The sequence below is a fragment of the Enhydra lutris genome, unplaced genomic scaffold (genome assembly GCF_002288905.1).
Source record: "Enhydra lutris kenyoni isolate GAN:26980312 unplaced genomic scaffold, ASM228890v2 scaffoldscaffold38, whole genome shotgun sequence".
NCBI classification, from domain to species: domain Eukaryota; kingdom Metazoa; phylum Chordata; class Mammalia; order Carnivora; family Mustelidae; genus Enhydra; species Enhydra lutris.
In genome coordinates this window covers 18,793,766-18,821,032 of record NW_019154122.1, presented here as the reverse complement: position 1 = coordinate 18,821,032, position 27,267 = coordinate 18,793,766, and the positions used below count along the sequence as shown (strand labels likewise).

Sequence of the window (27,267 nt, the reverse complement as noted above, 5' to 3'; positions counted from 1 at the left end):
GGTGATTCCAGCCGAGCTGTGGGGAGGTGCTGTTCTCCGCAGGCTGGTGAAGCGAGGGACTGTTCACACAGTAGAGCCCTGGGATCTCGGTCATCCCTCAGAAAGGCCAAACCTGCAAAGTAGGGTTTGTGTTCTCCCTCCTGCTGGTGGAAGACGGGCAGAGCAGGGCCTCTGCCTGGGCACCAGGCCTGACCCTTCAGGCAAGAAAGGCTGCTTGCCTCTGGTCTCCCCTACCGGAAGGGGCACCCCCCGGGGCCTGGTCACTCCATCCCGCTCCATGGAGCCATGGCAGTCACCCTGTCCCCCCAGGTTTACAGAAGGAAAGAGCTGAGACCTGGGGACGGCCGGCCCTGGTGCCAGACGTGGGTGCTGGCCTTCAGGGAGCAGACCTGAGGTTCCCAAGGAGGGGCCTGGCCGGGGACCCCATCGGGCCCCTCCACCTGGCCTTGCCTCCTGGAGAGCAGCTGGCAGAAGGATTTCCTCTTGTCTTGAAGGCAGCAGCCATCACCTGCAGTGAGTTGGTGGGGGCATGGGGGTGCTGCTCAGAGGACAGGGGCCCCTCGGTTCTGCCCTCTGCCGGGGGCAGGGTCCACTCCTCCCCCAGAACTTAGAGGTCACTCACCTGCCGCTACCTGCCTTGGACAGCAGCTGGGCCTGGGGAGGTGCCCACGTGATTCCCGGGCAGCGGGGACAGGGGCTTGGCTCGTGCTCCTAGCCTCCCTTTCCGGGGCCCTGGGCTGTTGGCCTGGTTATGGGTGCTACTCCCAGCCCCCCAGAGTTGGCCCTGTGATTGCCTCATTTTACGTAGGAAGACGTTGAGGCTGGGGTTGGTGAGCGGCCGGGGGTCGCGGGGCCGGCAGACAGTGGGGAGGCGATACCAGCTGGTGGTGAACATTAGCGCCTGTGCAGGGTCAGCTCACCACGTCCGGGTCTCTCTGTCCCGCATGGAAGGTGTCATGGAGGTCCCAGGCGGGCTGAGTGCCATGTGGGGGCCCTAACTCCACCTCCTGGCTCAGTGGGGGAGCGGTGGCTCACAGGACTCTCCCAGGGGCCCCAGGGCCAGGTCCTCCCTGCCCCGCTGTTGTTGCCGTTGGCCAGTGGAGGACCTGCCATCCCCCGTCCCTCTGGACGGAAGCCACGCCCAGCACCCGCGTGCTGCTGTCGCTCTCCAGGGGCCCTCGTGGCCATGGACAGTACCCCCCGTCTATCTGCACTCTGGCAGAGCCCAGCAGTGGGACCCGTCAGGACGTGTGTCCCCGGTGTCCCCCTCATAGAAGGGCTGCTGTGGCGCCAGCCCTCAGCTGTCCCCAGGACTGTGGCCCCGTCAGGGCGCGGCCTGAGGGAAAGGCCTTCCTCCACCCCTCCCCCAGGAAGGCGGTGGAGGGGAGGCCATGGAGAGCCAGAGGACCAGTGCTTTGCCTGAGCCTCGCGGGGTGGGGAGGGTCTGGGCAGGGGGTGGCCGGGTGAGCAGGGGAGCCCCTCTCCGCCGGCAAAGTGGCAGGGCAGACCCCGTGACCACCACAGTTTCCGAGCAAGCAGGCTGTGGCCCACTTCCTCCAGGCCTTGGGGGCCTTGGCCATGACAGCATTCCGAAACTGTGGGGGCGCCTGCCTCAGCCAGCAGTTCATGGAGAGGAGTGTGGGGCACCCCTCGATGGGCCTGGGGCTGAGAGAGGGACAGGCAGGGGTTCAGCCCCTCAGAACAAAGCCAGCCTGGGCTCCTGAGGGGCCGGGTGGACCGTCCAAGGGCACTCTCCCTGTAACCCGTCCTCGTCACCCTCATTCACCCAGCCCCCCCTTTAGCCACCCCTCCAGCCTGGCGTGCCGTGGTGTGGCGTGGCTACCTCTGGGGTGGGTGGGTGGCAGGGTAGGCCGCAGAGCTCCCGTTCTGGGGGCTGGAGCAGCAATGCCCTGTGCGGAGGGGGCGGCCTGACACTGGCCCCAGCCTTCCTGACCAGGGTCTGGGGGTGGGGGCCTCAGCAGGGCCCTTGGAGGTCCCCTCATGGAGGAGCTCCTGAGTGTGGGGAGGAGCGTGTGGGCACGTGTGGGCTCCTCTGGCTACTCTTGGGGTGCAGGCTGGCCTGTTTCTCTGGCGTACCCCTGGTGCTCTGGGGCCCTCTGGTGTGGAAGTGGAGGCTGCTGGGCACCTGAACTGGGTGCTGGTTCTTCTGGGCCTGGAGCTGCCGGACACCTGCTAGGCACCCGCTCCCCCCATCTGGGAGGTCCAGCCCCCCGTCCCCCGCCAGAGAGGCCTGGGGCTGCTGAGTGCACAGGGCCGGCCACCCCACAGGCCCACGCTAGCCTCCTCTGGGCAGGTCTGTGCAACACGGCAGCCCACCTGCTCTTCCTGGCATGGGTGGTTCGGGGGCCAAGGGGTGTGGGCAGGGGTTAGGGGGCCTCGGGGGCTGGGGCCAGGGGCAGGTAGAGGCCTGGGAAGAGTTTTCTAGAGGGGAGTTTGCCCAGGCCCACCAGTTGGCAGAGACTGGCCTGGGGGGAGGAACTGTTCCGTGCAGTCTGGAGGGCCGAGCTGGGAGGGTGGCTGCGGGAGTGGGGGGTCTCAGAGCTCCCGGGGACTTACCAGAGACAGGGTTTCGAGGCAGGGGGCAGGGGGCCTGCGGGTGTGAGGGCACTTTTGGGGCACCTGTCATCCCTCCACCCGGCGTGACACCTGGGGCCTCCCTTCAGCCTCTGGGTGGAAGCAGGTCCCTCCCCATGCCCCTACCTTTACCCCCTACGTGTGGAGGTGCGGCAGGCGGGGGCGGGCGTCCTCGGGGCTGGGTTGTGCGTCTGTGTTGGTTCACTTTGTGCATTTTAAAGCGACCCCACACACAGCTGTGCCTGACTCAGTCACATTCTGAAGGAGCCCGGCGCGGCGCATTGTGGGGCTATTTTGGGAATTATTATATTCCGCGTCTGCAAGGAGATGTGCCGCCGCCTGGGGGTCCTCAGGCTGAGGTGGGGGGTGCTCGATGCACTGTGGGATGTGGGCCCGGAGCGAGGAGGGCGCCGTCCTGGGGGAGGACGCGGCCACCTGCCCCACCCCCCGGGGCTTCAGATGGCCCCAGACCCTATTCGCAGGAGGTACCCCCAGAGGCCTGCAGGCTTGTGCTGGGCCTCGGAGCAGCTGGGCGAGGCCGGGCTCACTGGGGTGCAGTCCAGGAAAGCAGACACACACAGAGGGTGTTGGGGGGTCAGGCGGACCCATGGGACCTCCCTGCCCGTAGCTGGGGTCATCGAGCCTCTAGAACCAGAGCCCATATCAGACAGTCTGTCTGGGACCCCAGCACAGGGCATTTTCTTCTGGCCTCTACCCATTCGCCCCGACTCTGGCTGCTCCCCAGACAGGACGGGACGGGGGCTGCCATTCCTCCATTCTCAGAAGTCTCTGGAAGGGCACAGCCCCCTCATGGACATGACACCCCGCCTTGTACTGTGAGCAGCCCCGACCCCTGGCCAGTGAGTGGGGGTCCACTGCACACCCCCTTAGGGGGCACCTTGCGCTTATCTGGCCAGAGCCCCTCATACTGCGGCTGCACCCCCCCCCGTGAGAGCTGGGGGGCATCACAGCAGAGGATGCACGGCGCCCACTGGGCTCTCTCTAGTGTTCTCCACCGCATGGTCTCCTGTCTTGCCGAAAAGACCTAAATTGCCCCCTTGCGCTCACTGTGCCTTAAAAAGACACAGGTGGTGACTCAGCCCGCACCGCCAGCACTGCTCCTGACGACGCAGAAGGTCATGGGGGCGGCTTGGTCTCCTTGAGGCCCCTGGGCAGATGTGCTCCCACATGGGGGCACAGCTGGGTGGGAAGCACCTTCTCTTGGCCTTTGGCTTAGGTCCTCTCTGTGCAGCCCGGAGGCCGACCCCTTTCCTCAGGAGCGGGCACCTGTTTCTAGAACACCTGGGTCTGGCCACATCGGCTTAGCCATCCTGCCTCGATGGTCGTCGTCATGCTGGCCCGCCCCATCCAGGGCGGCCCGGGCTTGGGCACTGAGGGCGCTCCCAGGATGGCCGCTCTCGGGGAACCAGCCTGGACTGACCGGCGGGAGGCTCCGTCCTGGTTGGGGAGGAATGAGATCAGCCCTGAGTGGCCATTCTGGCCCAGCTTCTGCTCAACACACCAGGACTACCACCGGCCCCTGCCTTGTCTGGGGTGGGGGGACGAGCCTGGCCATGGAGCAGGGCCTGCTAGGACCGGAGGCCCAGGGGACCTGTGCCCCTCAGCAGCTGCAGGGGCTGTGAGGCTGGGTCACCCTCTGGCCCGGTTTCCAGCTGACAGTGGCTTTTCTCTGGTGCTCCTGCCCCTCCTGGTTGGTCACCCCAAAATGAATGAGGTGGTGGAGATGCTCCCCAGACAAGCAAGATCTGCTGAGATGGGGGAGCCCCCTTCTCCCAGGGGTGTGGCAGGGGCCAAGGCTGCTGGACAGCTGCCCGCTCTGAGGTGGTCAGTGAGGACCCCTGGAGGGACCGGCTTTCCTTGGAGCCCCAGCCACAGGACCACGACGTTCCAGGAGGCCAGCCAGAGCACATCCTGCACTTTGGCGGGGGGGCAGGGATAGTTCCGGTCCTGCCCATGGGGCTCAAACATCCCCAGTGACTCACTCTCTGGATAAGCCACGCTTCTTCTTTCTTTTCTTTTCTTTTCTTTTTTTGCCCTAGAGAAAAAAATAAACATTTGTGTGCGTAGCACTCGATGGCTGCTGGGGCCCACGCAATCTGTAGGCAGGGAGCTTGGGGGCAGAGGGTGACAAGAGGTCAGGCAGGCCAGGGCCAAGGTGCCCCGGGCTCCCGGCATGGTGTCTGCACCCGGCTGGACTTGCCCCAGTGAAGGTGAGTGTCGGGGGGATGGTCACTGTGTGGTGGGGAGTGTGGCCTATTGCTACCCCAGGCCTGTGGTCCTTGAGGGCCCCAAAGCAAAGGCAGATGACTGGGCAGGGTTGAGGGGGTCTGGGGAGCTGAGCAGGGGGCTTATGGAAACCAGGGGCCCAGGACTGACCACCTGTATGCAGTGCCCACTGACTGGGGCAGCTGCTTCAGTTCTGAGCCCACTGAGCTGTGTGCTGAGTTGGGGCGACGGGAGGGGCCTCCCTTCCACCTCCCACCAGGCCCTGAAGACTCCCAGCTGACTGGTGGGCAGATGCCTGGGTCCAGTAGGATCTCAGGGTCTCTCTCTGGTCTTGAAGGAAAATGGGTCTTCCAGGTACCTGACCCTGAGCTACCTGCTCGTCCTCTGGCCCTGAGCGGTGTGTACACACTTCCCGACCTCCCTGAACTGTGTGTTCACACCTCCAACTCCCCCCACCTCCAACCTGCCTCTGCTGTGTGTTCATACCCCCGGCCTCCCTGAGCTCTGTGTTCACACCCCTGCTCTGATCTGTGTTCACACCCCTGCCCTGAGCTGTCAGCCTCCCTGGAACTTTGCCCCCTGCCTGCTAGTCGATCAAGGTACTGCCTGTCTTAGAAGCCGCAGATCCCGGCTCTGGTGCCTGGGGAATTCGAGGGACAGTCACTCTGCGTGGGGAGCCAGCTTGCAAGGCAGCACACCGACTGCCCTTCGCAGCTCAGCAGCTGGATCCCGTGGGAATGATGGCTTGGTAGGGGTGTCCCCAGGACGCTGCCACCACCTGCAGCCTGGCCCTCCCTGCTGCAGGGTCGGATCTGGGGAGGCTACTCAGTAAACACCTAGGGAGAAACTGTGTGCCGGGCATGGCTCTGGGCACAGGGCGAGCAATGGGTGGCATGGGAGGCCCCAGGGAGGCCCCAGCACACACCACTCCCCATGTGGGTCCATGGCCCACACAGACCTGTCACTGAGCAGATGGTCTTGAGGCCAAGCTGAACTTCCTGGTCAGCCTCTGGTGTCCCCATCTCAGTGGCCTTGACTATGTGCGCTCACACAGCCACGGCTTGTCCGGGACGAGTGATGAGGTGGTCGGGGACGCCGCGGCATGTGGCGATGCAGGCTGGCCGTCTCTTCTCCTGGTGGTTTGGGCGGCACCCGGCTCATCTGGCCCCATCCGTGTCACCCAGGCTGCCCTAGCTGCTGGCGGGAAGCCAGGCCTGTCGGGAGTCAGCCCGGAAGCCCCTCCCCAGCCCCAGGCTCCGCCTCCACCCGGAGGTGGAGCCCAGCACGACTGTGGGCGCGGTTCGGGGTTCTCCGCTGGTCGCTCCGCGAGTCTGAGCTGCTTGCTTGGTTTGCTGCTGGCGATGTGCGCGCTGCCCCAGGGTCCGTCCGTGCTTTCCGCTCTACCAACGGTGCCGGAAGTGACGATGGCACAAGTCCAGCAGCACTTGACGCTTGTGGCACGTGGGGGACGACCCGGGGCCTGGGGCAGCCCAGGACGAAGGTTTCGGGGGTGCGCCCTGTGACGGGGCTGTCCGTCCTGGGCACGGGGAGGGGGTTCTGACAGCCGGGGGCCGGCTCCCCTCCTGCCCCCTGCCGCTCCCTCTCCTCCGCGCCCTGAGCCGGGCCCTGGCTTGAGCGCCCTCCTGCCCCTGGTAACCACGTGGCGGCAGTCACGCTCCGCCCAGCCCTCCAGGACTGTCCCATGGAGCTGGGCCCGTTCCGCTACTCTGCCTTTCTCAGACAGTGGGGGCTGCTTCTGGTTCGCTCTCCACTCCCTTCCGAGCCCCAAGTGCAAGCCTGACAGGGCAGGGGCCCCACAAACGGGGACTGACCGCTGGGGGTGCGCCCAGGCTGGGGGCGGGAAGGGCGGCAAGGCTGGCACGGGGCACACGCAGGGGGCTGAGCCTGCCCTGGGGTTGGGGCTGCACCAAATGGCCCCCTGGCCCGGAAGCTTGCCCAAGGCTTGTAGGCCTGGAGCCCAAGGCAGGGGCCCATTCGCATACATTTGCATCTGCCTCTGTGCGCATTTATTTATTTATTTATAGGTTTTATTTATTTATTTACTTATTTATTTATTTATGTATTTGCCAGACAGAGATCACAGCAGGCAGAGAGGCAGCAGAGAGAGGGGGTGACAGCAGGTCCCCGCTGAGCAGAGAGCCCGATGCGGGGCTCCATCCCAGGACCCCGAGATCATGACCTGAGCCGAAGGCAGCGTCTTCACCCGCTGAGCCGCCTGCTTTTAATTTCAAGGATTTCTGTGGTTTTAATCGATGCGAGTGACCAAGGGGCCTCCCGTGCCTGCATCTGGGGCGGCACCTGACGCGCAGACTGGCCGCCTGGGCGTGCGGCCTGCGGTGGGCTTGGGCCATGGAGGGTGGGTTGGGGGCCGCTCCTGGCAGACCGCACCCGCGGGTGGGGGTGTCCCCGGGTGGGCTGGGGTGGTGGCTGCGTGGCGGCCGGCCCTGGACTCGGCCCTCTTGTCTTGGTGCCAGGCCGGCTGTGCCTGCTGCCTGTGGGCACCGAATCTAGGTCAGGCTGGCGCAGAGAGGCCAGGCCATGCGGGGGAGCCGCGGCAGCCCGGGGCAGGACCCAGACCTGACCACCTTGGTGGGGGGGCAGGGGGGCATTGGGGTGGGGGTTCTGTCCTGTGGGGGGGCCCAGGGGGGGGACACGAGGCAGGGTGCTGTGGCTGAGGGTGCCACTGGTGGGGGGGGGACTGCGGTCTGTCTGTGGAGTGGGCTAGATGTGGGGGTGTGGCTGTGGGCCTTTAGGTGGAACCTTCCGGAAACCCCCATCCCTCCTGCTGCCTGGGGCCTTCATTCCCTGCCCACCCGCCCCGTAATTGCCCAAGGCATCACATCCTCCTTGCCTCCTCCCACTGGGTCAGTCTGTGGCCCCAGGACCCTGGCCGCCTTCTGCTTTGCATGGGGACTGGGGCCAGTCACCAGCACTGGGGCTGGGGCTTCCCTCCTGCCCTGGCAACCGTCCGGATGCTGTGGGGGTGATGACCACCCAGGCCAGTGGCCTCTGCCTTCCCCACTGTCCCCCATCTCCATGGACCCCAGGTCCATCAATGTCACAGCTACACCGTCCTTGGGCCTCCTGCTCTTTGGCCTGGGACTGCCAAGCTGTGTGCGGGCTGTCTGCTGGCTCCTCTGGGCTTGTGGAACCACGACGCTGATGCGTGCCCCGCTCTGGGGCTGGCACGGGGGTGCTGGGAGCAGTGGGGGCTCCAGGCTTTGAGCAGCGCCCTGCCACCCGGGCCCTGTGCCTGAGCGTCTGTCCAGGTCTGGCGCTCGCTTGGGTTTGCTTTTCCCAGCTGTCTTCCCAGACGCCCCCTTTGGAACTCACGCCTGGGGTCAGGGCCTGGGGCCTGGCTTTGGTTCTGTCTCTGCTTGGCTATGAGCCCCGGGCAAGACCCCTGTGCCTCAGTTTCCCTATATGAAAAGCAAAGGGGTTGAACCTGGTGGCCTCTGGGGGCCCTTCTGCCTCGGGCGTTCTAAGGGGCAGCGTGGCGACATACAGGGACCCTCACTGTGCCCCGGTCTCCCCTGGTGCTGGCGGGCTTTCGGGGGGGCCCACCTGGGGCTGGGCGGTAGCTTTACTGCGACAGGTCAGTGGGGAAGCGTCTCCTCGGAGATTCACGTGGGACGGGAGTCCAAAGGCGAAATCCGAGGGCCCCGTGGAGGTTTCTATGGCTGCGGATCGGCTCCATCCCACTCGCAGGGAGGTGACTGCTCACAGCCTCTGCTTCCTGGAGGCTGGGAGCCAGAGTGGCCACTGCCCCAGGTCAGGGCCTGTGCCCCAAGAAGAGCGAGACTGTGTTCCCGGGCCCTCCTCACATAGCCGCCACCAAAGGGGACACTGCCCTGGGATCTTGGGTACCAGAAGGCCTGGCCCCACCTGTGCCCTTACCTAGTGCCCCCCCTTTCCGCCCTCCAGATCTTTCTCCATGGCCCCAACCGGAGGCCCCTAGAACTGCTGACCCTTCCTTGGCTCCAGACAGGGACACTAAGCCCAGGGGGCAGTGAATCCCCACGGATCACAGAGAGGGGGGACAGAGCAGGACTTGCACTGGGGTCTCCTGGCCAGGGCATGACTCCATTTGGCATCCTCCTGTCCCCAGGGGTCTTCACAGCCCATCCCCTCCACGGTGCTCCCTGGACTGCCCTCAGGCCCGCCTCCTGGCCCTGCGGTCAGGTCAGCTGAGGGGACACAGGGCTGGGCTCACAGGTGCCGGGGTTTGCTGTTTGCTGTCCCCGGGCGGCTGCCCTGACCGACCGCCTACAGTGCTGCCCTTGGCTGGTGGGGGCTGGGGACTCGGGGAACTGGCTGTAGGCCATCCCGGGGGGCAGTGGAGAGCTAGGGTAGCCCTTCCTGTCTCGGCCCTGCTCCGTGCCTCAGCCCCTCTGTCTCTGGGTCTCCACCAGCGGCCCTCAGTCCCCATAGGCTGTGCAGGTGCGCGTGCGCACACAGCCCTTGGGGGGTCCCCACACGCGCTGGCCTGCTCGTGGCCTGGGGTGGCACACTGCCCCATCGCGGGGGCTGCCCACACAGTGTTTCTGGGAAGTCGGAGGTGTAGGAGCTTTCCGGTGAGATGACTCCGAGAAGGGCTGCGTCACATGCCTTGGACTCCTGGTGGAGAGCAGGCTTCAGGGCGTGGTGGGGCGCTGCAGGGGGAGCTGTGGAGGGCTGGGGCCTGACTTCTGTCCCCACCAGCGGAGGCAGAGCTCGACGGGCACGCCGAAGGGCCTGGGTGCCCCGCATGGTACATGCTCACGGGATGGGTATGGAACATGGAGTCGGACCCCCCAGGGTGAGCTCTGGTGGCAAGGCTCACCCCGCAAGGAGAGGGGCTCGGCTGAACCCGATGGGGCCCTGGCTGTAGCTGTTGAGAGCAGCCTGCGGGTGGCTGCCCTCTGGGGAGCCCAGTCCCCTGAGCATGGCACAGATGAGGAGCTGAGGCACGAAGGGGAACCGACTTTGCTACTTACAGGCCTGGCTGGGAACCCAGGGCTCCAGGCCCGTGGTCAGGGCTGGCCCCCGTGTGTCGGGGCACAGCATGGTCTTCCCCTGGCGATGTTTGGGATCCAGAGGACGGGCGCAGCTGGATCTCATGGCCAGATTCAGAGTTGCAGACACCCCGCCCAGTGCTCAAGGTCTGGAAGGCGAGAACTCAGTGTTGGGGGGGTGGGGGAGCTGACCCCTGGGGTGCTTTGACACGCAGGCCTCCTGTGCTGGATATCTAGGCCTGGGCTCTGGCCCTAGAGCTGAGGAAGCCCCACCCTTGCAACCCTGGGCAGGAGCAAAGCCCCCTGTGCGACCCTGGGGCCCCAGGCAGGGAGTGGGTGCTGGCAGGTGGCAGGAAGGCAGGGAGGCAGGGAGGGGGGAGGGGGCGGGCTGTGCAGCTCAGGGCAGGACACTGGGAGGAAGAGCAGGGCCGCTCCCCCAGCATGAGCTCGCCACCCCCACCCCAAGAGAGCAGGGCTTGGGGGGGGCCCAGGCTCGCTCCCCCACACCTGACTGTTTGTTTCTTCCTGTCCCCCTCTTCACACAAGAAGATGATGAGACTCCTGGGGGGTCTGGCAAGCCGTTGTTCCAGACGTGCGTCCCCACCCACTGCCAGCCAGGCCAAATGCTCTCAGAGACAGAATTTTGCTTAAATGCCCAGAAAGGAGATTTAGGAGATCAGAATCTTAAGCAAATTAACATGTGCGGCAGGCGGCTTTTAATCACCGCCCCGTAATCACCGCCTGCCCTGCCCCTTGAGGGAAACCAGCTCCGAGGCTGCGCGGGGGCGGCTGGCCAAGCGGATGGATTATTCATCAGAACCTGAGCTTGAACCAGAACCTCCTTCTGTCCACTCCGGGGAGCTGGCCCCTTCCCCGGGGACCCTGTGTCCGTGTATTCCTCTCCATCACCCGCTCTCCCTTCTCTCTTCTCCTTTTTCCTATCTCTCCCTGCCTCAGTTTCTCCTCTTCTGAGACTTTGGGGTTGCAGGCCTGTTTCCACAGGGGACTGCGTGAGGGGATTTGCAAAGCGTGGTTGCGGGGGTGCTGGACTGGCCCCTCCCTCCTTTGCTCCCTGGCCTCAGGCCACCTCTGGCGCCATGGCTTGGCCTGGTCCCCTCCTCTTAGCCTGACAGACCCCACCTCAGCCTTTCCCACTCAGCTGTAGGACCTCCTCCCACTACGGCCAGCAGAGAGCCCCAGTCACACTTGGTGCTGGAGGGAGGACGCTGCCTCTCCCTTTGGGGTCTCTGCCAGCCCAGTGGCCCCAGACCCAGGGACCCTGACTGTGCTCAGGGAACATGTGACTCATGTGGACACGAGGGTCACCCTGTCAAGTTCAGGAAGGCAGCTCCCCAGAACCCAGGCAGTGGCCCCTTCGACCGGAAGGCTGGGGTTCCACCAGTGGCAGCAGAGGAAAAAAGGCTGCCCCTTTAAGGGAGCCCACAGCGGCCCTGTGGCCGTCCCTGGGTAGGATCCAGGTGCTGGTGGTAACAGCTCATGTGTCTCACCCCTGCACACCTGGGGGCCTGGCCTGGCAGGGGACAGTCACACCCTGGGGCGGCGGGAGCTCAGGGAGCTCCGAGGAGCCCCCGGTCCTCCTGCTCTGGCCTGTTGCCTGAGGCCGCCCCGACCCAGTCTCCCAGATCTCCATAAACCTCCCCAGGCCACCCTCATGGCTCTGGGTAGAAGCGGCAGCTTTCAAAACAGCACCCGAGGGACGAGGGACGAAAGTATCTCCTGTTGCTGTGGGAAACGTTATTTCTCCTGGGTGCTGGGTGTAGCAGGTTGAATCAGGCAGGCGGGTGCCCGTTCAGGATCGGGTGGGGGCCGCTCAGCACACGCCCTGCCCCTGGACTGCTCCCTGCTCGGCCTAGGCAGGACCCTGGGCCCCAGGATCTTCTGCAGGACCCTCACTGAGGACATGTGGGGGGAGGCAGAGAAGGAGCATAGAGGGGTTTGGATGCCACGGGGCTGGGGCTGGGACCTGGATCCTCAAGGTTGTCATCCATCCTGCACCCGGACCCAGACCGGGCAGCCCGGGAAGTGTCTCCCTCACCATCCTTGAAGCCCTGGACATTCTTGGAGACCCTCCTTGGAGGGAACTAGCCCTTGGGGTCTAGGGGAGCCTGTCTGTAGTGATCTGAAGGACCCTGTGGTCTTGGGGGTCCGCCAACCAGAGAGCAATTTGTTCCTGAGGGGAGAGGGCTGCTGCCCTCTGTGGCAGGAGGTCAGTGCAGCTGAGGGTGTCTCCAGAGCCCCTCCTGCCCCCCACCCCACTCCCAGTTGCTGAGCCCGCTGAGACACCCCACCCCACCCCAGCTCCTACTTCCTCCCATGCCCACCGCTGGGCTGGACTGTGAAGGGTTAAGGAGGGCGGGGCTCCGGCGGGAGGGGCGGTCCTGGCAGCAGCGGCGGGCTCAGCGCTCGCTGATCGGCCATGGGCGCCCGCTCAGGCGCAGGGACACTCGGGGCCAGTACACCACCCGCGCCCCCTTGGGCCACGCCGGTATTGGTGGGGGTGGTACCTGTGGGCCATGGAAGACCCTGGGGACCCCGGTGGGCTCAGCCGGGACGAAGGTAAGAGGGAGCAGCAGGGACTCAAGGAAGGAGGCTGAGACGACTCTGCAGGCAGCCAGGGTCAGGAGCGGAACTGCCCATCGGTGACCCACTGCGCCCACTAGGGCAGGGCTTGACCCCCTCCCCCAGGGGCCTCCGGAACACTCCCATTCCCACAACACCTGCACATCCCCCTGTCCCCCCCCATCATCCCCCACGGGGCTGGCTTCTCTGCCAAAAGTGGAGACAATCCCCATGGACGGGGGAGGAGGAGCCCCGGCCGAGCTGATAGTCTCCTGACCTCAGTCTGCCCCTATGGGATACCAGCCTCGGGGGGGGGGGGGTGTCCGATCTGGGGTATTCTGACCTGTGGGGCCCTGGGGGCTCGCCCGGTCCAGCCCCTTCCCGCCCCACTCCTCCAGGGCAGCAGGTTGGCCCTGAACCTTGTCAGCACCATGGACAGGTCAGCGGCGGCTTTTCCCGGAGGGGCCAGCCCTGCGTTTCCGCCTTCCGCCTTCCGGGGCCCTCAGGGTTCCAGCCCTGGCACCCCAGTGGGAGTTTCTTGCTGAGATCTGACACTCTGTCCTGACCTGGGGTCCCGGCACCACTTTGGGCGGACAGCGGGGACCCATGGGGACACAGCCCGGAGCCGCCATCACCAGGGCACTTGGTTGCACCTGGTCAGGCCCTTCCTTGTGGGGACCAGACGGGGCAGGGCTTCTCGGGGCCGGCTGTCAGTCCGGGGCGGCACTTGCTCTGGGCCAGGAGTGGGGAGAAGCAGAGCGGGAAGGGGGTCAGAGCCCCAGCTGTACCCGGAGTGACCCCAGCAGATGCAGAGGGACTTCCTGATTAAGGGCTGAGACCCCAAGGGCAGTACAGCCTTCTGGCTGGCTGGCTGGGTCCCGGTTGCTCTGGACCCAGTGTGTCCTGCCCTCTGATTGGTGTGGACATAGGGGAGGGACTGCATGGCCCTGGAGAGCATGTGTGGGAGCAGGGACATCACTGCCGGCTGGACTGAGGGCACATCTCCTGCAGGGGCCTTCAGTGAGCTGTGTGGCCACAGGCAAGGCACCAACCCTCTCTGAGTCTCTTGTGCAAGAGAGGAACAGCATGGAGGTGTCTTCGTAGGGTGGCTGTGGGCAGAGTATGTCCAGTGTGTGTGGAGGCTTCGGGAATGCCTGTCCCCACCACACCCCGCCCCCTCCCTGAGATGCCTTCTGTGAATGGAGGACAGGATGGCAGGTGGAGATGGGGCTGTGTGCTTGGGTCGCTCATAGGTGCACCCACCCGATGACCGCAGACCCCCATGCCAGTGTGGGGCAGGGCTTCCATGGTGGATGGTCCCTGGGGAGAGGCCGGCCCAGCACGTTCCTGCCCACCTGAGCTGTAGAGAGTTCTGTGGAATCAGCACCTGGCCTTGGTCAGAACCCCGAGGTGCAGGATGCCTGCCTGCTAGCGGGGTTGGGACTGGCCGCTCCCAGGGCCCAGGGGGGCAGAACACACTCAGGGTGCAGCCAGCAAGGGAAGGGCCCTGGTCTTGGGGGGGAGTAGGGCGGCAGCCGCAGGAGCAGATGTGAGCCCACCCTTTGTGCCCCCTGTCTGGGAGGGGGAGACGTGTGGCATGGCCATGGTCTGTTGGGGTGAGTGTGCTGCGCCCCCCCCCCGCCCGGAGAGAACAGTCTCAAATGAACAGCTGAGGACAGAGCAGATGGGCAGGAGTCTTGGGTCCGGCCCTCCATCTGTCCAGCTAATGAGCCGGGGGCGTGGTTTCCTCGCTCCTGGCACCTTCTCCTGGAAAGCCAGTGGATGGGCCCTGCGGGGAGGCTCCCCTCTCCTGGGGCAGGGGTCTGTGAGGGGGGTGCAGAGGGCCCTCTTGGGTGCAGAGGCCAGCTTCACGCTCTGTGAGGGCTCTCGGGGGTAGAGGCATCAAGAAGGGATGAGTAATCAGAAGTATCTTTTCCTTCCTGAGACTTTGCCTCCAGCAGACGTGGGCTTCTGCCGGCTGGATGGACTTCCTGTGTGGGAAAGGCCGGTGGGCGCGGGCCCCTTGGGCAGGGAGACAGACACCCTTTCCAGGGCAAGATGTATTTTTTCTGGCTCTTGGAGAGCTGGAGGGGAAGGAAGCTGCCCACTGGGCAGACTCCAGTGGGCCTCCAAACCAGCCAGGGGCAGCCTGCCCTGCAGGACCCCAGGATGGGGCTTCGTGCGCCCGACAGTCAATTATAGAGAGAAGGAAGCCGCTGTGAGTCCACGTGAGTCCTGGTGGTCTCGGTCCACATGGACCGGAAGTCACCCTGGCCCAGGCAGGCCCCGGTCAGCAGACCTGCTGACCTTTGGGAACTCCCCTGTGGTTCAAGCCATGGGTGGATCTGACCTCAGGGCAGGTGCAGGTGGCCCTGGCTGAGCTCGCTCCCAGGTCCATGGTGGGCATGTTGGGGAGTGGGGCCAAGGGGAGTCAGGGTGACGCTCAGGGAGGGTACCACCTGGCTCCGCGGGGGCACGGGTCCAGCTCACGCGGGGGAGTGGGCTAGGGGTCCTGCACAAGATGGGGGGACTGTAGGAAGTCATGTTGGGAGAGCCCAGCTGTTTCCTGACAGTCCTCAAGGTGCCTGAGGCCCCCGGGCTGTCGAGGAAGCCGCCCTGGCCAGGAGGAGCCACCAGGCCTGGGGAGGAGTCCACAGGCTCAGCCTTCTTCTGTTTCCTGTCGGCTCCTGTGGCTCCGTGCCTGCTTCTCCGGCGGCCGTCCAGCCCGGCCAGCTGCCGCCGCCTGCCTCCCGCGCAGGCCCAGGTGGGTGTGGGGTGGGGATGGGGCCTGCTGGCCATGCGGTGGGGGGACCCCCTCCCTCAACCTGCAGGAGTTTCCTCTCTTCCCAGCAGGTGGGCCCAGTTCCATCTGGTGACTTTTCAGGAACATGCCCCCACCCCCAGAGCCGCTGTGAGTGTGTCTCTCCTTCCCTGGCCACCGCCGGGGGCTCCGTGGGGCCGATCCCTCACACAAAGCCCACAAAGCTGGGTGCCTGCCTCCGGGGAGCCCTGGCCAAGGAGGTTGTGTATAGCCAGATGCCCCCTCCCAGCCTCTGGCCAGGTCAGTGCACAGGCGCTGAGGGCTGGGGCCGGGGAACACACAAGCCAGGGCACCTGGGAAGGCAGGACGCTGTGGACTATTTATAGAGTCCCCTCCACACACGACTCTCCCATGTGATTAAGGCCACCACTGCAACTGAGCTGGGGGCTGCCGAGATGGGAGGGGGCAGGACTCTGAGAAAGACCCTCCGTGAGGCTGGTGTGAGCTGGTCCTGGGCTCTGCTGGGCAGGCAGAGGAAAGTGGGATGTTGGGACCCCACTGTGCTGAAGACCCCGGGTCCCCATGGTGCTTGGCAGCCTCGGTGACAGCGTGGCGGTGCAGTGTGTGTCCAGGGGCTTCTCTGTGGGAGGGCGCTGGGCACCGGACTCTGTCTTGTCCACTATGCCCACGGCTGCGGGAGCCCGGGCCATCTGTGGACTGCTTGTCCATCACACAGGAAGTTCCTGCTGGCCTTCCCTCAGGCCTGGTCCCCGAAGGAGCTCGTGTCACCAGCTAGGAAGGGGCCATGCGGCTGCTGTCCCTGCCCGAAAGCATGAGCTTCCAGGGGCCTCTAAGGGCAGAAGGCCCAGGCGTGGGGCTGGTCAGTCGGTGTGGTGGAGGGGGTACGGGGGCCGCTGGAGCACATCCCCCGCACACACCCCCCACGGCCCGCACACTTGCTGCCCTGGCTCCCCGGGGTCTGCATCCCCGGGCCAGAGAGGGTGGGGTCGGCCAGAAGCAGTCCAAAGGGGCAGAGCAACTTCGGACCAGTCTGCCCCCAGGACTCCCTCCGGCCCTCCTCGCTTCTGAGCTTGGTGATGCTGTGGGTCTGGGCCCCCCGCCCACAAAGCTCTCAGGCTCCTGCGGGAAGGGGAAGGCCGAGTGCCTGCCCCACAGGGAGGGTGCTGCGGGACGAAAAAAAGGCACATCATGGTGGTGGTGGGTGGTGTCTGGCATGGACCTCCCCCTCTTCTTCTCCGCCGCCCCCGGCCCTGAGCCCTCCTCCAGGCTTGTCTGGGACCCGCCCAGGGCCTTGCCAACCTGGCTGACCATCCCCCAGGGTCCCCCGGGCCGGCACTGGCTCCGTGGCCCTGGGCCCTGGGCACCGTCATCCTGGAGTCCTGCCAGGGGGAGGGGGGCTTGAGGGAGCCGACTCCTGGTCCCTGATAAAATAAAAATAGTTGGGAGGAGGCGCCCAGACGCGCAGGGGGAGGGGGCACGAGCTGCTCCTCAGACGTTTAAATAATCCCCACCATATGTGTGTGGGCCTGTCAAGAGGCCTGTGTGGGACAGGAGGCCTGTCCCTCCCTCCTGTCAGGCACTGCCCGGCGCTGGGGCCGGTCCCTGTGGGTGCACGCGGGCGCCGGGTGCGGCGGCTGGGGCCCACTGACCTCTTCCTCTCCCCTCTCCGCGCAAGGTTGGGCGCCTCCTGCACGTGGAGATGCCCCCGCAGAGAGCAGATGTGTAGCTCAAGGCTCCCGATGGCAGCTGAGGACCCCACGGAGGGCGTGGCTGCTCAGGCAGGGGGGCTGGCCGGGGGGCTCAGGGAGTTGGGATGCGTGCGCCCCACGACCCGGGCCCCTGGGTGCGTTTGCTCGAGGTGGGGGCAGGCGAGCAAGGCCTGGGCCGGTGCCTGCACCCCCCGCCGTGGAAGGGGGTCCGCAGCACCTCCACCGTCCGCCTGTGCGCGTGCTCACCCAGGGAAGACCTCGAGCATCGTTGTGGGTTTTGTTGAGAGAGTGCGTTGCTTTTCCAGCCTTCCCAGAGAAGAGGTGGAGACGCTGACCACCCCCCGCCTCTTGCTGCCTCCTATGTGGGGACGGGGTCAGCGTCTGAGCTTACAGCCAAGCCAGTGGTGTCCCACCTCAGCCGGGACGCTCTTCCCTTGGAGCAGCTGCAGCCAGGGTCCTGTGGCCACTGGAGGAAGAGAGGAGGGAAGGGCTGAGGAGATCTGCTGCCAGATAGGGAGACTGAGGCACGGAGACAGGGGCCGCCCTCAGAGTCTGCCTCCCAGTGACTGCCCAGGGTGTGTGTCCGGGTCAGCGGTTCACCCATGGGCCTCTGTGGTCTGGAGTGTCACTGTGGGCTGGAGGCCCCTTGGGAGGTGGCCCTGCCTGTTCCTCCATCTGGGCTGGGCACACCCCTGCACCAGCCTCCACAAGGACCGCCACTGCAGGTGCCAGCTCTGCCCGGTGGTGGCCAAGCCCAAGATGGCTGCATGGTCGTGCTGGTGCTGGCTCCTGTCATCCACTGGGGCTGGCTTGGTGGTCTTGGCACTGGGGGCCCAGCTGCCCACTTTTGAGGGTGTGATTGGGGCCTGACCCAGGTAACACAGGGATAGAACAGGACAGGACAGGGTGGTCCTGCCCCAGAGGGCCCTGGGGGTTTGGGGGCATGCAGACCAGCGTGTGTGGTCTTATCAGGCAGCCGTGAGGGTCCCGGAGGGAACGGCTGAGCTTCCAGGACTGAGAACCATGGAGAGGTGTGTGGGGCGGGCCTGAGGAGGAAGGGGCAGGAGGGAGCCCTGCTGCCCCTTCCTGGCCAGGGCTGCTGGCCCCCAGCTGCCCCCTCTGCCCCGGCTTGTGCCTGTCAGACAGGTGTGCGCTGGCTCTAGGGCCCAGAGGCCACACCTGCTGGCCCTGCGGGGGCTGGCTACTGGGACTGAACCCGGGCATGGACCGAGGCTGGGGTCAGGGTGCTTGGGGCGGCTAGTGCTCGCAGGGGCAGGCGGGGTGGGAGCCGGCCCAGGTGCTGGGTGAAGAGTGAGTCCATCCTGGGCCCCGCTGTGACCTCCTTGTCGGGGTGGGCTGGGCTCTTGTCCCCCTGGGTGTGGGCCCAGGTGTGTTCCCAGGGGTTTTCTCAGGGGACCCTGAGGGAGCAGGGGGGGACTGGCTCAGGGGCCATGTGTAGACTTGGGGGTTGGTGTGGCCCCCCTGCCCTGTGCTTGGTTCTCCTGGGTGCTGCTATCCCTTCCCTGTGAGAGCAAGTGCTCAGCTCTTGCTGTGGGGAGGGTGGGAAAGGAGGGACCTTGCTCCTGATTAGGGGATGGGGCCATCAGGGCTTGGGGCCTGTCTTGGGTTCAAGCCCAGCCTGGCAGTCACCTGGGGGCCTGGCCTTTGCACGTATCCAGCGTGCTCAGCTGCACTGTGGGGTAACATGGGCACCCCCAGAGCCGGGAGCTCCCCCACGGTGTCCTATGGCCCCGGAGGACCCCGGCTCTGCGTCTGCCTCCTCACGGAGTCTCAGAGCGGGGGTGGGGCGACTGGGGCCTCCGGGTGCCAGACGGCCTTCTCTGGCAGAGCCCTGCGTCAGGCTGGGTTAGCGGGACCTTCGTCTGGTTGGGCAGCGGAGGACCACGCCCTTGGGGGGGCTGAGGAGGACTTAGGGTGTCTGGGGTGCAGGGGCTGGACCCACTCAACCTGTGCCCCCAAGCACATCCCCTCACGGGCAGATCAGGGCAGCTGAGCTCCCCCGGCTGATGGCAAAGACCACTGATCAGCTGGTGGCTGAGAGCGTGGGGGCGTGACCTAGGATGACAGGTGTGGCTGGCTCAGGCGGCAGGGGGGGCGGGGGGGCGAGGAGGTGGGACCCCCCCAGAGTGGGGCCAGGCATGGGGGAGGAGAGAGGAGCCGGACAGAGCAGGGGTAGCCTGGGTTTGAAGAGCTGTAGGCTCTGAGGCAGGAGGGAGTGGCCCGTGTTGGGGAGGGACAGCTGATGGAGGGCAGTGACAAGCCGGTGGCAGGGGGACCGTCCCAGTCTGGGCCTCGTATCCGGTCGGCAGATGGGCGAGCGGGTCTTCCCTGGGCTGGGTCCTTCTCCCCAAGGCCGGGTCTGTCATGAGGAGGCCCAGAGCAGCCCAGCCTCTGGGCTGGACTCAGTGGTGAACGCACGCGGGGCAGTGGGCTGCCGCAGCCCAGAGGGGTCAGGCCTCAGGGCTGGTCCTTGGGACCTGAGGCTGTACACCCAGGGTCCGGGAGCTGACTGAGGGAGCAGGCGCGGGAACCGGGAGCGCTAGATCCGGGCCCTCGGACTCCCACCCTCCCTTCCTGCCCAGCTCCGGATCAGTCCACAGAGGGATGGGGGCTGGGGGACAGGATGTTGCTCCTCTTGTCCCATTTTACCCCCTCCCCCTGGGGACTGTGGGAACCCCTCAGAGTCTCTGGCAAGTGCAAGACATGTGGGGTGGGGAGTAGGGTCCTCTCCTGGGGCTCAGGCCAGAATGGGGCGGGGACAGCAGCCTTTGCGTCCAGCATGGAGAGGATGGTGAGCAACGGTGGGTGGTCCCACGAGGACGGTCACCCCAGGCCTTACAGCCGTGTTCTTCGGGCCCCAGGGTGACCACCTCTGTCTTGGCCAGGACGTGGGGGCCGGTGGCCTGGGCCCTCCTCAACGCTGCCAGCTGCCTAGTGCCCTCCTGGTCTCCAGCTGGGAGTTCCCTTGGCCTAAATCCTCTGGCCAGCTGGGCTGGACCCGGGCTGGATTAGCACAGGGAATTGGGCAGAGGCTGGGCGGTGTGGGCAGAGGTGCAGCCGCTCCCCTGCCCTCAGACTCCAGGCGTTGCTTCTTCGGGGATCCTTTTGTGGCCCCGCGAGGTGGGCAGGCTGGCCTAGGGGCCCTGTCGGACTGTGGGGGACAGTTGGGCCAATGCCAGAGGTGTCCGGGAGCAGCCCCGGGGGGCCTTGAAGGAAGCGTTGTCAGGAGGAGGAGGCAGAAGAGAGGAGGGGACCCGTGGGGCTTCCGTGACCCCTGCCATTCCCTGACCTGCTGCTGAGGTGGGGGGGGGGGGGGGGACGCGGGCCCTCTCTGGCCTCCAGGAGCCACCCTGGCTGTTGTCCCGGCATGTCGGTCCCCAGGCCGTCTGACCCCAGCCGGCCTTGGGGAGCAGTGGCCTGCCTGGCGGAGGCCCTCCTCTGGGTCGGAGCGAGTGTGACTGTGTCTCCACCGTGGCAGCTTGGCCCACTAGGTAAGGGGGCAGCCCTGCTTGGCCGTGGGGTGCTTGCCCAGCGAGCCCCACCCAGTCCCCCAGCCTCTGGCATCAGGAGGGTGGGGGCCGCTCCCAGGGGTGTGAACTGTAGCCTCCTGCCCCTCGGGTCTCCTTCTGGGAGACTCCTGCAGCGCCCGGTCTGCCCACCCCAACCACCCCTCCCCCCGCCCCGGGGCCTAGAGGCTGCGGGCCAAGCAGGCAGGGGGAGGATGAGGGGTCAGGGGCAGGGAGGGCCTGGGGGCAGGACCGTGGCTGGGCACTCAGGCGGCTCTGCAGCTTTTGCTGGGGGGTCCCTGGCACTCTGGGGGGCAGTGCACCTTCAGCCCCAGTGGGGTAGAAGCCCCACGTGCAGGACATGAACCGTCGGCGTGGCCGGGACACCCCTTAGCGATGTGAGACTCAGCTGTGTGCCGGTCGAGGCCTGCCCGGCTGTGACGGGAAGATTGCGGATCTGTTTTCACAGGGCTGGCCGGTGGATGGCCCCGTCTGGGCTCTGTGCCCCGGGTGTCTGCTCCGGCCAAAGGATGGGGCCTGGTCCAGGGGCTGCCTTCTAGAACCTGTTCTGGGCCTCTGGGCCGCCCAGCCCCCAGGCCCTGCCTCGTCTCTCCACTCTGCTGCCCGCTTACCAGCACCACCTGTGTCCTCACCTCCCCATGTCCCCCATGGAGCCCAGCCTCCCCGTGGGCCGTGTCCCACCACCCTGCAGTGCAGGTTCAGGGACTGGCTTCCTCCAGGGGGTCCTGCCTGACTGGGCTCTCCTTGCGGGCGGTGTCTCCGCTGAGGGTCCCTCAGCAGAGGGTCCCTCGCTGGGTGGGTCTCGTGGGGGCGACTCCTCGGTGCTTAAACAGATAGCAGCTTCTGAGGCCCGGCTTTCTGTCAGGAGGTTTGAGGGGGCCAGGGGCTGGGGGCTGGGGGCAACAACTGACCCCATCCCTGGGCCTCTCTCCAGCCCCAGGGCTGCTGGCTTGGCCAGGAGACCCCGACCCCGAGACTGGAGAGACATGCAGGCTGCAGACAGAGGAGGGGAAGCGGGGAGGGGCGCTGGGGGATGGGTTTGCGTTCTGGAGCTGAAGTCTGGTGCTGTCTCCCCACCCCCAGTGCAAGACTTGGCCTCACAGGGTCCCCTCTGGGCCCCCAGGGCTCGACTGTGCCGAGTCACCCCTGCCTCCTGGAGGAGGGCGGCTTTCCTGAAGGCCACAGGAAGGGGTCACAGGCTCTCAGGAGAACCCCCGGCCTGCCAGCCGCCTGCCAGGGACCTCCCTGTGCCCGGCACAGAGGCCACACTTCGCAGCAGCCGAGGAGAGGGCGTCGTCGGCTTCGGGGCAGGTTGTGGTGTCACTGGGGCTGGCAGAGGGCGGGCAAATGGCCAGAGCAAAGGAAAGCAAAGCCGTGACAGACCCGGGCCCCGCCTGGGACCGCACCTGGCCCAGGCTCATGAAGGGAGGTGGCGGCTGCCAGGCTGGGCAGCCCGTCTCTGCGGTGGGCTCCGTGGGCCCGGAGGTGGGCGTGTGGGTGGTCTCTGCACCCCCGAAGCTCGTGGGGGGGCCCAGCACTCACAGTGTCCTGTCTGTCTCTGCGTCGTCTGTCTGTCTGCCACGTCCATCTGTCTCTGTGTCGTCCGTCTGTCTGCCACGTCTGCGGACGCCCAGTGGAAAGGTGCATGAGCACCATGCAGGCGGGGACCCAGATGCTCAAGCTCCGAGGCAGCTCCAAGGGCCTGGTCCGCTTCTACTTCCTGGACGAGCATCGCTCCTGCGTCCGCTGGCGGCCGTCGCGCAAAAATGAGAAGGCCAAGAGTGAGCGGCGGCGCTGGGGGGAGGGGCGCGGTTGGGGGGCCGCTTCGGGCAGCTGGGAAGGCAGCAAGGTCGGGGGCTCTGGGCCTGGCACACGGGTCCAGTGGATTTGGAGATTTGAGGGGACCTTGGATGCCAGGTAGGGAGGGGCCGGAGCCCAGTGCCCGTCAGGGCCCTGGCCTTGTTCCTGCCTGGTAGAGCCCTCGAGGACTCTGGGGACCAGCTCCCTTTTCCTGGGTGGGATCTGGGATGGGCTGAGGGGCCAGAGGAGCTTCCGTGGAGCTGAGGGACAAGACCTCCCGGAAATACAGAGAGAGAGCCCCCAGCTGGGCACACCAAGGGCCAGGCATCTGTGCCCGGGGTTAGCTCAAGCCGCCTGGGGCCAGGAGGGGTCCTGAGCTGGGAGAGTTTGTGCAGGGGACGGGAGGGCACAGTTGATCTCTGAGCACGGCATGGCAGGAGCCAGGCTGAGAGGCAGGAAGGGACACGTTAGAGCCCACACAGGCCGGGAGAGACCCAGGGGGCCAGGACCAGGCCTCAGCCCAGCAGTTGCCAAGGGCACTGTCTCTGCCGTGGGGCCTGGAGAGAGCTGGGCTGTGGAGGACCCTGGAGGGCATCCTGGAGGAGAGGGCTGGCACTGCCCTCTGGGCCCGGAGGGGTGGAGATGCTGTTCTCCCCGGGGCTCCTCTTTGCACGCGGCACTGTTCCCGGCACTGGGTTCGAGTGCAAGGTGGGCAGTCACCTCACAATAGGGCAACTTCATGTCCAGCTGAGCATGGAAGAAAACACAGAGGATGGAGAGAGAGGGGACCAGTAGATGGGGTCACAGACGTCCCTCGAGGGGAGGGGTGACAGAGCAGAGACTGGCCAGGATTGGAGGGGAGGCCGATTGCACTGTTTAGAGCTGTCTCTGGCCTTGGAAGGTCTCCAGGAGGGAGGAATGGGGGGCAGCTGTTCCCTGACTGTCACCCTCCCAGTCCAGGGGCTCAGAACCCCCACCCCTGCCAGGCACATGTACACATGTGGAGAAGGGAAGTAGGCAGCTCCCCCAGGTAGGTGGGCCTGGCCCACCTGGGAGCTCAGGGAGTGGGAGCAGAAGACAGAGGGGTGAGCCCACCCCTCACCACACTGATGGGGCTGCCCCACCGTCCTTGCCCTGGGGAGGATGAACCCCCCTGAGAAGGGCATAGTGCCCGCTGGGCAGAGCAGCAGAAATGGCCGGCAGTAACGGGAGGCAGTGAGAGCTGGATGGAGGGCACAGAGCTGGGGGGCCGGCTCCACGTGCCTGGCTCCCAGAGGGGACCCTGGCTGCCTGTGCCCTGCACACGCGCCGTGAGGGGCCCTGCCCCACGTGTGGGAGCTGAGCCTAGACGGCTTCTTGAGCTCAGTGGCAGGGTGTCGGCTCAGCGTTCGTCAGGTCTTGCGTGGAGGCTCTGGAGCTCCGGGGGCTGCGTCCAGTAAGGATATCTTTGGAGGCACCTGGGCTGGGGCACACAGAGCAGGACCCCGCTGCACCCCTGGTCCCACCACCTGTGGGGCCAGTGCTCACCAGGGGGGCAGCCCTGCATCAGGCTGGCATCCGGGCGGGGACACGAGCTGGCCAGAGCTGGCCAGAAGAAGGGGCTTGTCTGGGCTCCCTTGCTTTGCAGCCTTGGGCTTGGGGCAGAGGCCACATGCCTGGGATTACTAATGCGGGGGAGGCAGCCCCCTCCCTCCGGGGGAGTGTGTGAACCTCTTTCACACCCGAAGGAAGTGGGGAGCAGACCTTAAGGTCAGAGCAGAGCGGGGAGGGGTGGGCTCCCAAGCCTGAGCCCGTCTGTATTTTCCAGGGTCCCTTGAAATGCCCCTTCCCCGGCTGTCCCTAGCCTCGCCTCTCCTGCCCCTTTGTGCTGAGCGGCTGCAGCACGTGGGGGCCCCGAGCACTGGGCGGGCTGTGACCGGTGCCCCTGCCCCCCGCAGTCTCCATTGACTCCATCCAGGAGGTGAGTGAGGGGCGGCAGTCTGAGGTCTTCCAGCGCTACCCTGATGGGGTTTTCGACCCCAACTGCTGCTTCAGCATCTACCACGGCAGCCGCCGAGAGTCCCTGGACCTGGTGTCGCCCAGTGGGGACGAGGCGCGCACCTGGGTCACCGGCCTGCGCTACCTCATGGCCGGCATCAGCGACGAGGACAGCCTGGCCCGCCGCCAGCGTAGCAGGGACCAATATCCTTGGTCTGGGGGGCAGGTGTCAGGGAAGAGCTAGCCTCCTGGGGGGGTGTCACACATCTGGGGAAGGGGAGCAGGGGAGGGGCGCTGGGGCTGGGGTCCTCCACTCCTGCCGGCCTGTGGCGGGGGGTGGGGGGGTGGGCACGGCTGGCCCTGCTGGACTGTGTTGCTCCCTGACTCGGCCCCGAAGTGGCTGAAGCAGACGTTTGATGAGGCCGACAAGAACGGGGACGGGAGCCTGAGCATCAGCGAGGTCCTGCAGCTGCTGCACAAGCTGAACGTGAACCTGCCACGGCAGAGGGTGAAGCAGATGTTCAAGGTGAGGTGGGGCCGGTGCAGGTGCGTCCCTAGGAGCCGTCCCGATGGAGCTGCAGGAAGTCCCGGCGGGGCCTGCGGGGGACGGGGGTGGGGACAGCTCACGTTGGCGGAGCGGAGGTGGCTCAAGCCCGGGGCATGGTGGCAGCTGCTCCTGGGGGCCCTCCCTCGCTAGGGGGCATTCAGACCCAGTCAGGTCCCCAAGGGAAGCCACCCAAAGCAGGCTGCACCCCCTTTCTTCGTCCTCCCCCAGAGTGCCCGGCACTGGCCCATCCTGTGGGCAGCAGCTCTGGGGCCCCACCCAGGGCCACCTGCTGGTTCAGTGGGCCCCGCGTTAGGAGTTCGGAAAATGCATCCGTCGGCAGAGACACAGGCTTTACTGTCCGTAGTTAGTTTCTCTCCTTCCGAACCCCAGCTGGTATGGTGTGGAGAAAGGTGGCATCAGTGGGTCCCTGCTTTGTGGGGTTGAAGGGCAGGCAAGCCCAGCTCCTAGGATGCAGCCTGGAAAGATGATTCTCCGTCTCTCGGTCCCTCTGACTCTGTATTTGTCACACGCACAGAGCCAACTGCTCCACCGGGAACGGCCCCTGGGGCTTCTCCTGGGCTCTCATGACAGGTGCTGGCGCTGGGCTGAGCAAGGCGAGCGTGAATGAAGGGGCAAGTGGGATGCCCTTGGGCTGCTGGCCAAGGACTAGGGGGCTCCCAGGGCCCCTCCTGGGGGCCCCCAAGGGGACAGAGACTGCCTGGGCAGCGAGGAGCTGGCAGACGGCACTGGCAGACAGCTCAGGCCTGCAGATCAGCTCCGCACCTGGACCCTGCCGATGCTGCTTCTGGGGACCGCTCTGGGGCAAGAGGCTGTTCCAGAACAGTGAGGCTGTCAGGTGCTGGGCAATAGGCTGGCTTAGACCTTGGGGTCCAGCCTGTCCTGTGAGGTGCGAGGAGAGCATCTTCCCCTCCCAGAATGGGGCACGAGTGTGCGCAGGCTCCCAGGGCCTGAAGGTCACGCACAAAGTCCTGGCTTGAAGATGTGCCCAGGCTGGGACCCCCGGGGAGCCCATGCCCACCCGGTCCTGTAGGGACATGGGGCCTCTCAGGCAGGCTTCAGACACGGGGACTCCCCACAGAGCCCTCTGAGCCGCCCCTGGCTTGGCTGAGTCTGGGCTCTGACCAGATCCCCTCGAGGAAGCCCAGTACAGTGGGAGACCCTGCAGCCTGGAGCCTACGGGTGTGTGTGTGTGTGTGTGTGTGTGTGGTGGCGGCTCTGGGCTGGCTCCGGAGGGAAGGGCGCAGCAAGTGTGTGGGGTGGACGCTGGCCTAGAGCTGTGGACCCCAGAGCCTGTGCCCCTCCACCGTGTCCACAGTAGTCCCCAAGTCCCCGGGCCTCCCGGGTCATCTTCACGGCCTCCCTCCCAGTGCTCTGGAGCCCAGGATAGGAGCACTGACTTCCCACCAGGCCAAACAGCTCTGATCACTAGAGTCAATTTGGTTGCCAAGAAATTTCAAGATTATTTCCAATACCTAGAAGTGCCTGACCAAAGGAGAGATCTGTATAGGGCAAAGGGCGCCTTGAACATAGTTTCGTGAAGTCTGAGGTAACAGCAGTGTGGCTAGGCCCCGCATGGCCTTAGGGTGCCCAGCAGAGTGGCTCCAGCCGGAGTGGGCCTTGGCCGGCTGGTGACTGTGGGCAGAAGGAGCGGCCGAAGGACTGGGCCTGAGGGGCTGTGCTTTTGAGTCTCATCCTCGGTATGTGTTTTCACTCGCCCCGAGGGCTCGCAGCGGGGCGGAGGGCAGGCAGCCTCCCCAGCCTGGACTCCTGGCGGTGCGGCCCAGCACAGAACTGGGTGGGAGGGGAAATCACCCCGTGGACTAGACACTCAGTGAGATGGGCGTCCCTGCGCAGCTCCACCCACACCCCGGGACGGCTGCCCACCTGGCCGTCCTGCCGGCTCTCAGACCCAGGGCTGCTCCAACACAGCTCCAGACACACATGGTCTTTGGTCCTGTCCCAGCCGTGGTATGGGTGCTGGGGTCCTGGACTGAGGCTCAGGGGCCCTGCTGTGTGCCCATCACAGCGCCCATCTAGGAGCAGGCGTTAGAGATCTGCCCCCAAGAGGAGTACTCTCCCTGGGCATGGGGACGTGAGGGTGTCTGTGGTCCCTGGTTCCCTGGTGACGCTCCCGGTTCAGAGAGGGCCTCAGGGACCTGGTGCCCACGCCCCAGCCCCATCACCCCAGGTCGTGTCAGTCCACGAGGAAGGACTGTCCAGACAGGAGGCAGGGCCGGGAGCACTGCTGTCCGTGGTGCTGACCCCATGTCCGTTCCCGCTGTGTCCTCAGCCTCCGGGGCTTCCTGCTTACACCCCAGAGCACTCGGGGCTGGAGAGGCACCTTCTGTGGGGCCTTTCTGATCCATTCCCAGGGGTCGCCATGGCCCCGGGGCACCTCAGGCTCCTCTGGGCAGTCCAGCCTGCCATTGCCCGGTCCCTTGTCCTC

General features: G+C 65.9%; 1 protein-coding gene across 1 annotated transcript in view; it reads left to right on the top strand.

Annotated features, from left to right (window-relative positions):
* LOC111154783 (phospholipase C eta 2) overlaps positions 1–27,267 on the top strand; it is a 62,426-nt gene that overhangs the window by 17,075 nt on the left and 18,084 nt on the right. Inside the window, exons 2-4 of the mRNA XM_022514693.1 lie at positions 22,111–22,257; positions 24,214–24,479; positions 24,651–24,779. Coding sequence (XP_022370401.1) covers positions 22,111–22,257; positions 24,214–24,479; positions 24,651–24,779 — 542 coding nt within the window. The remainder of the gene's footprint in view (positions 1–22,110; positions 22,258–24,213; positions 24,480–24,650; positions 24,780–27,267) is intronic.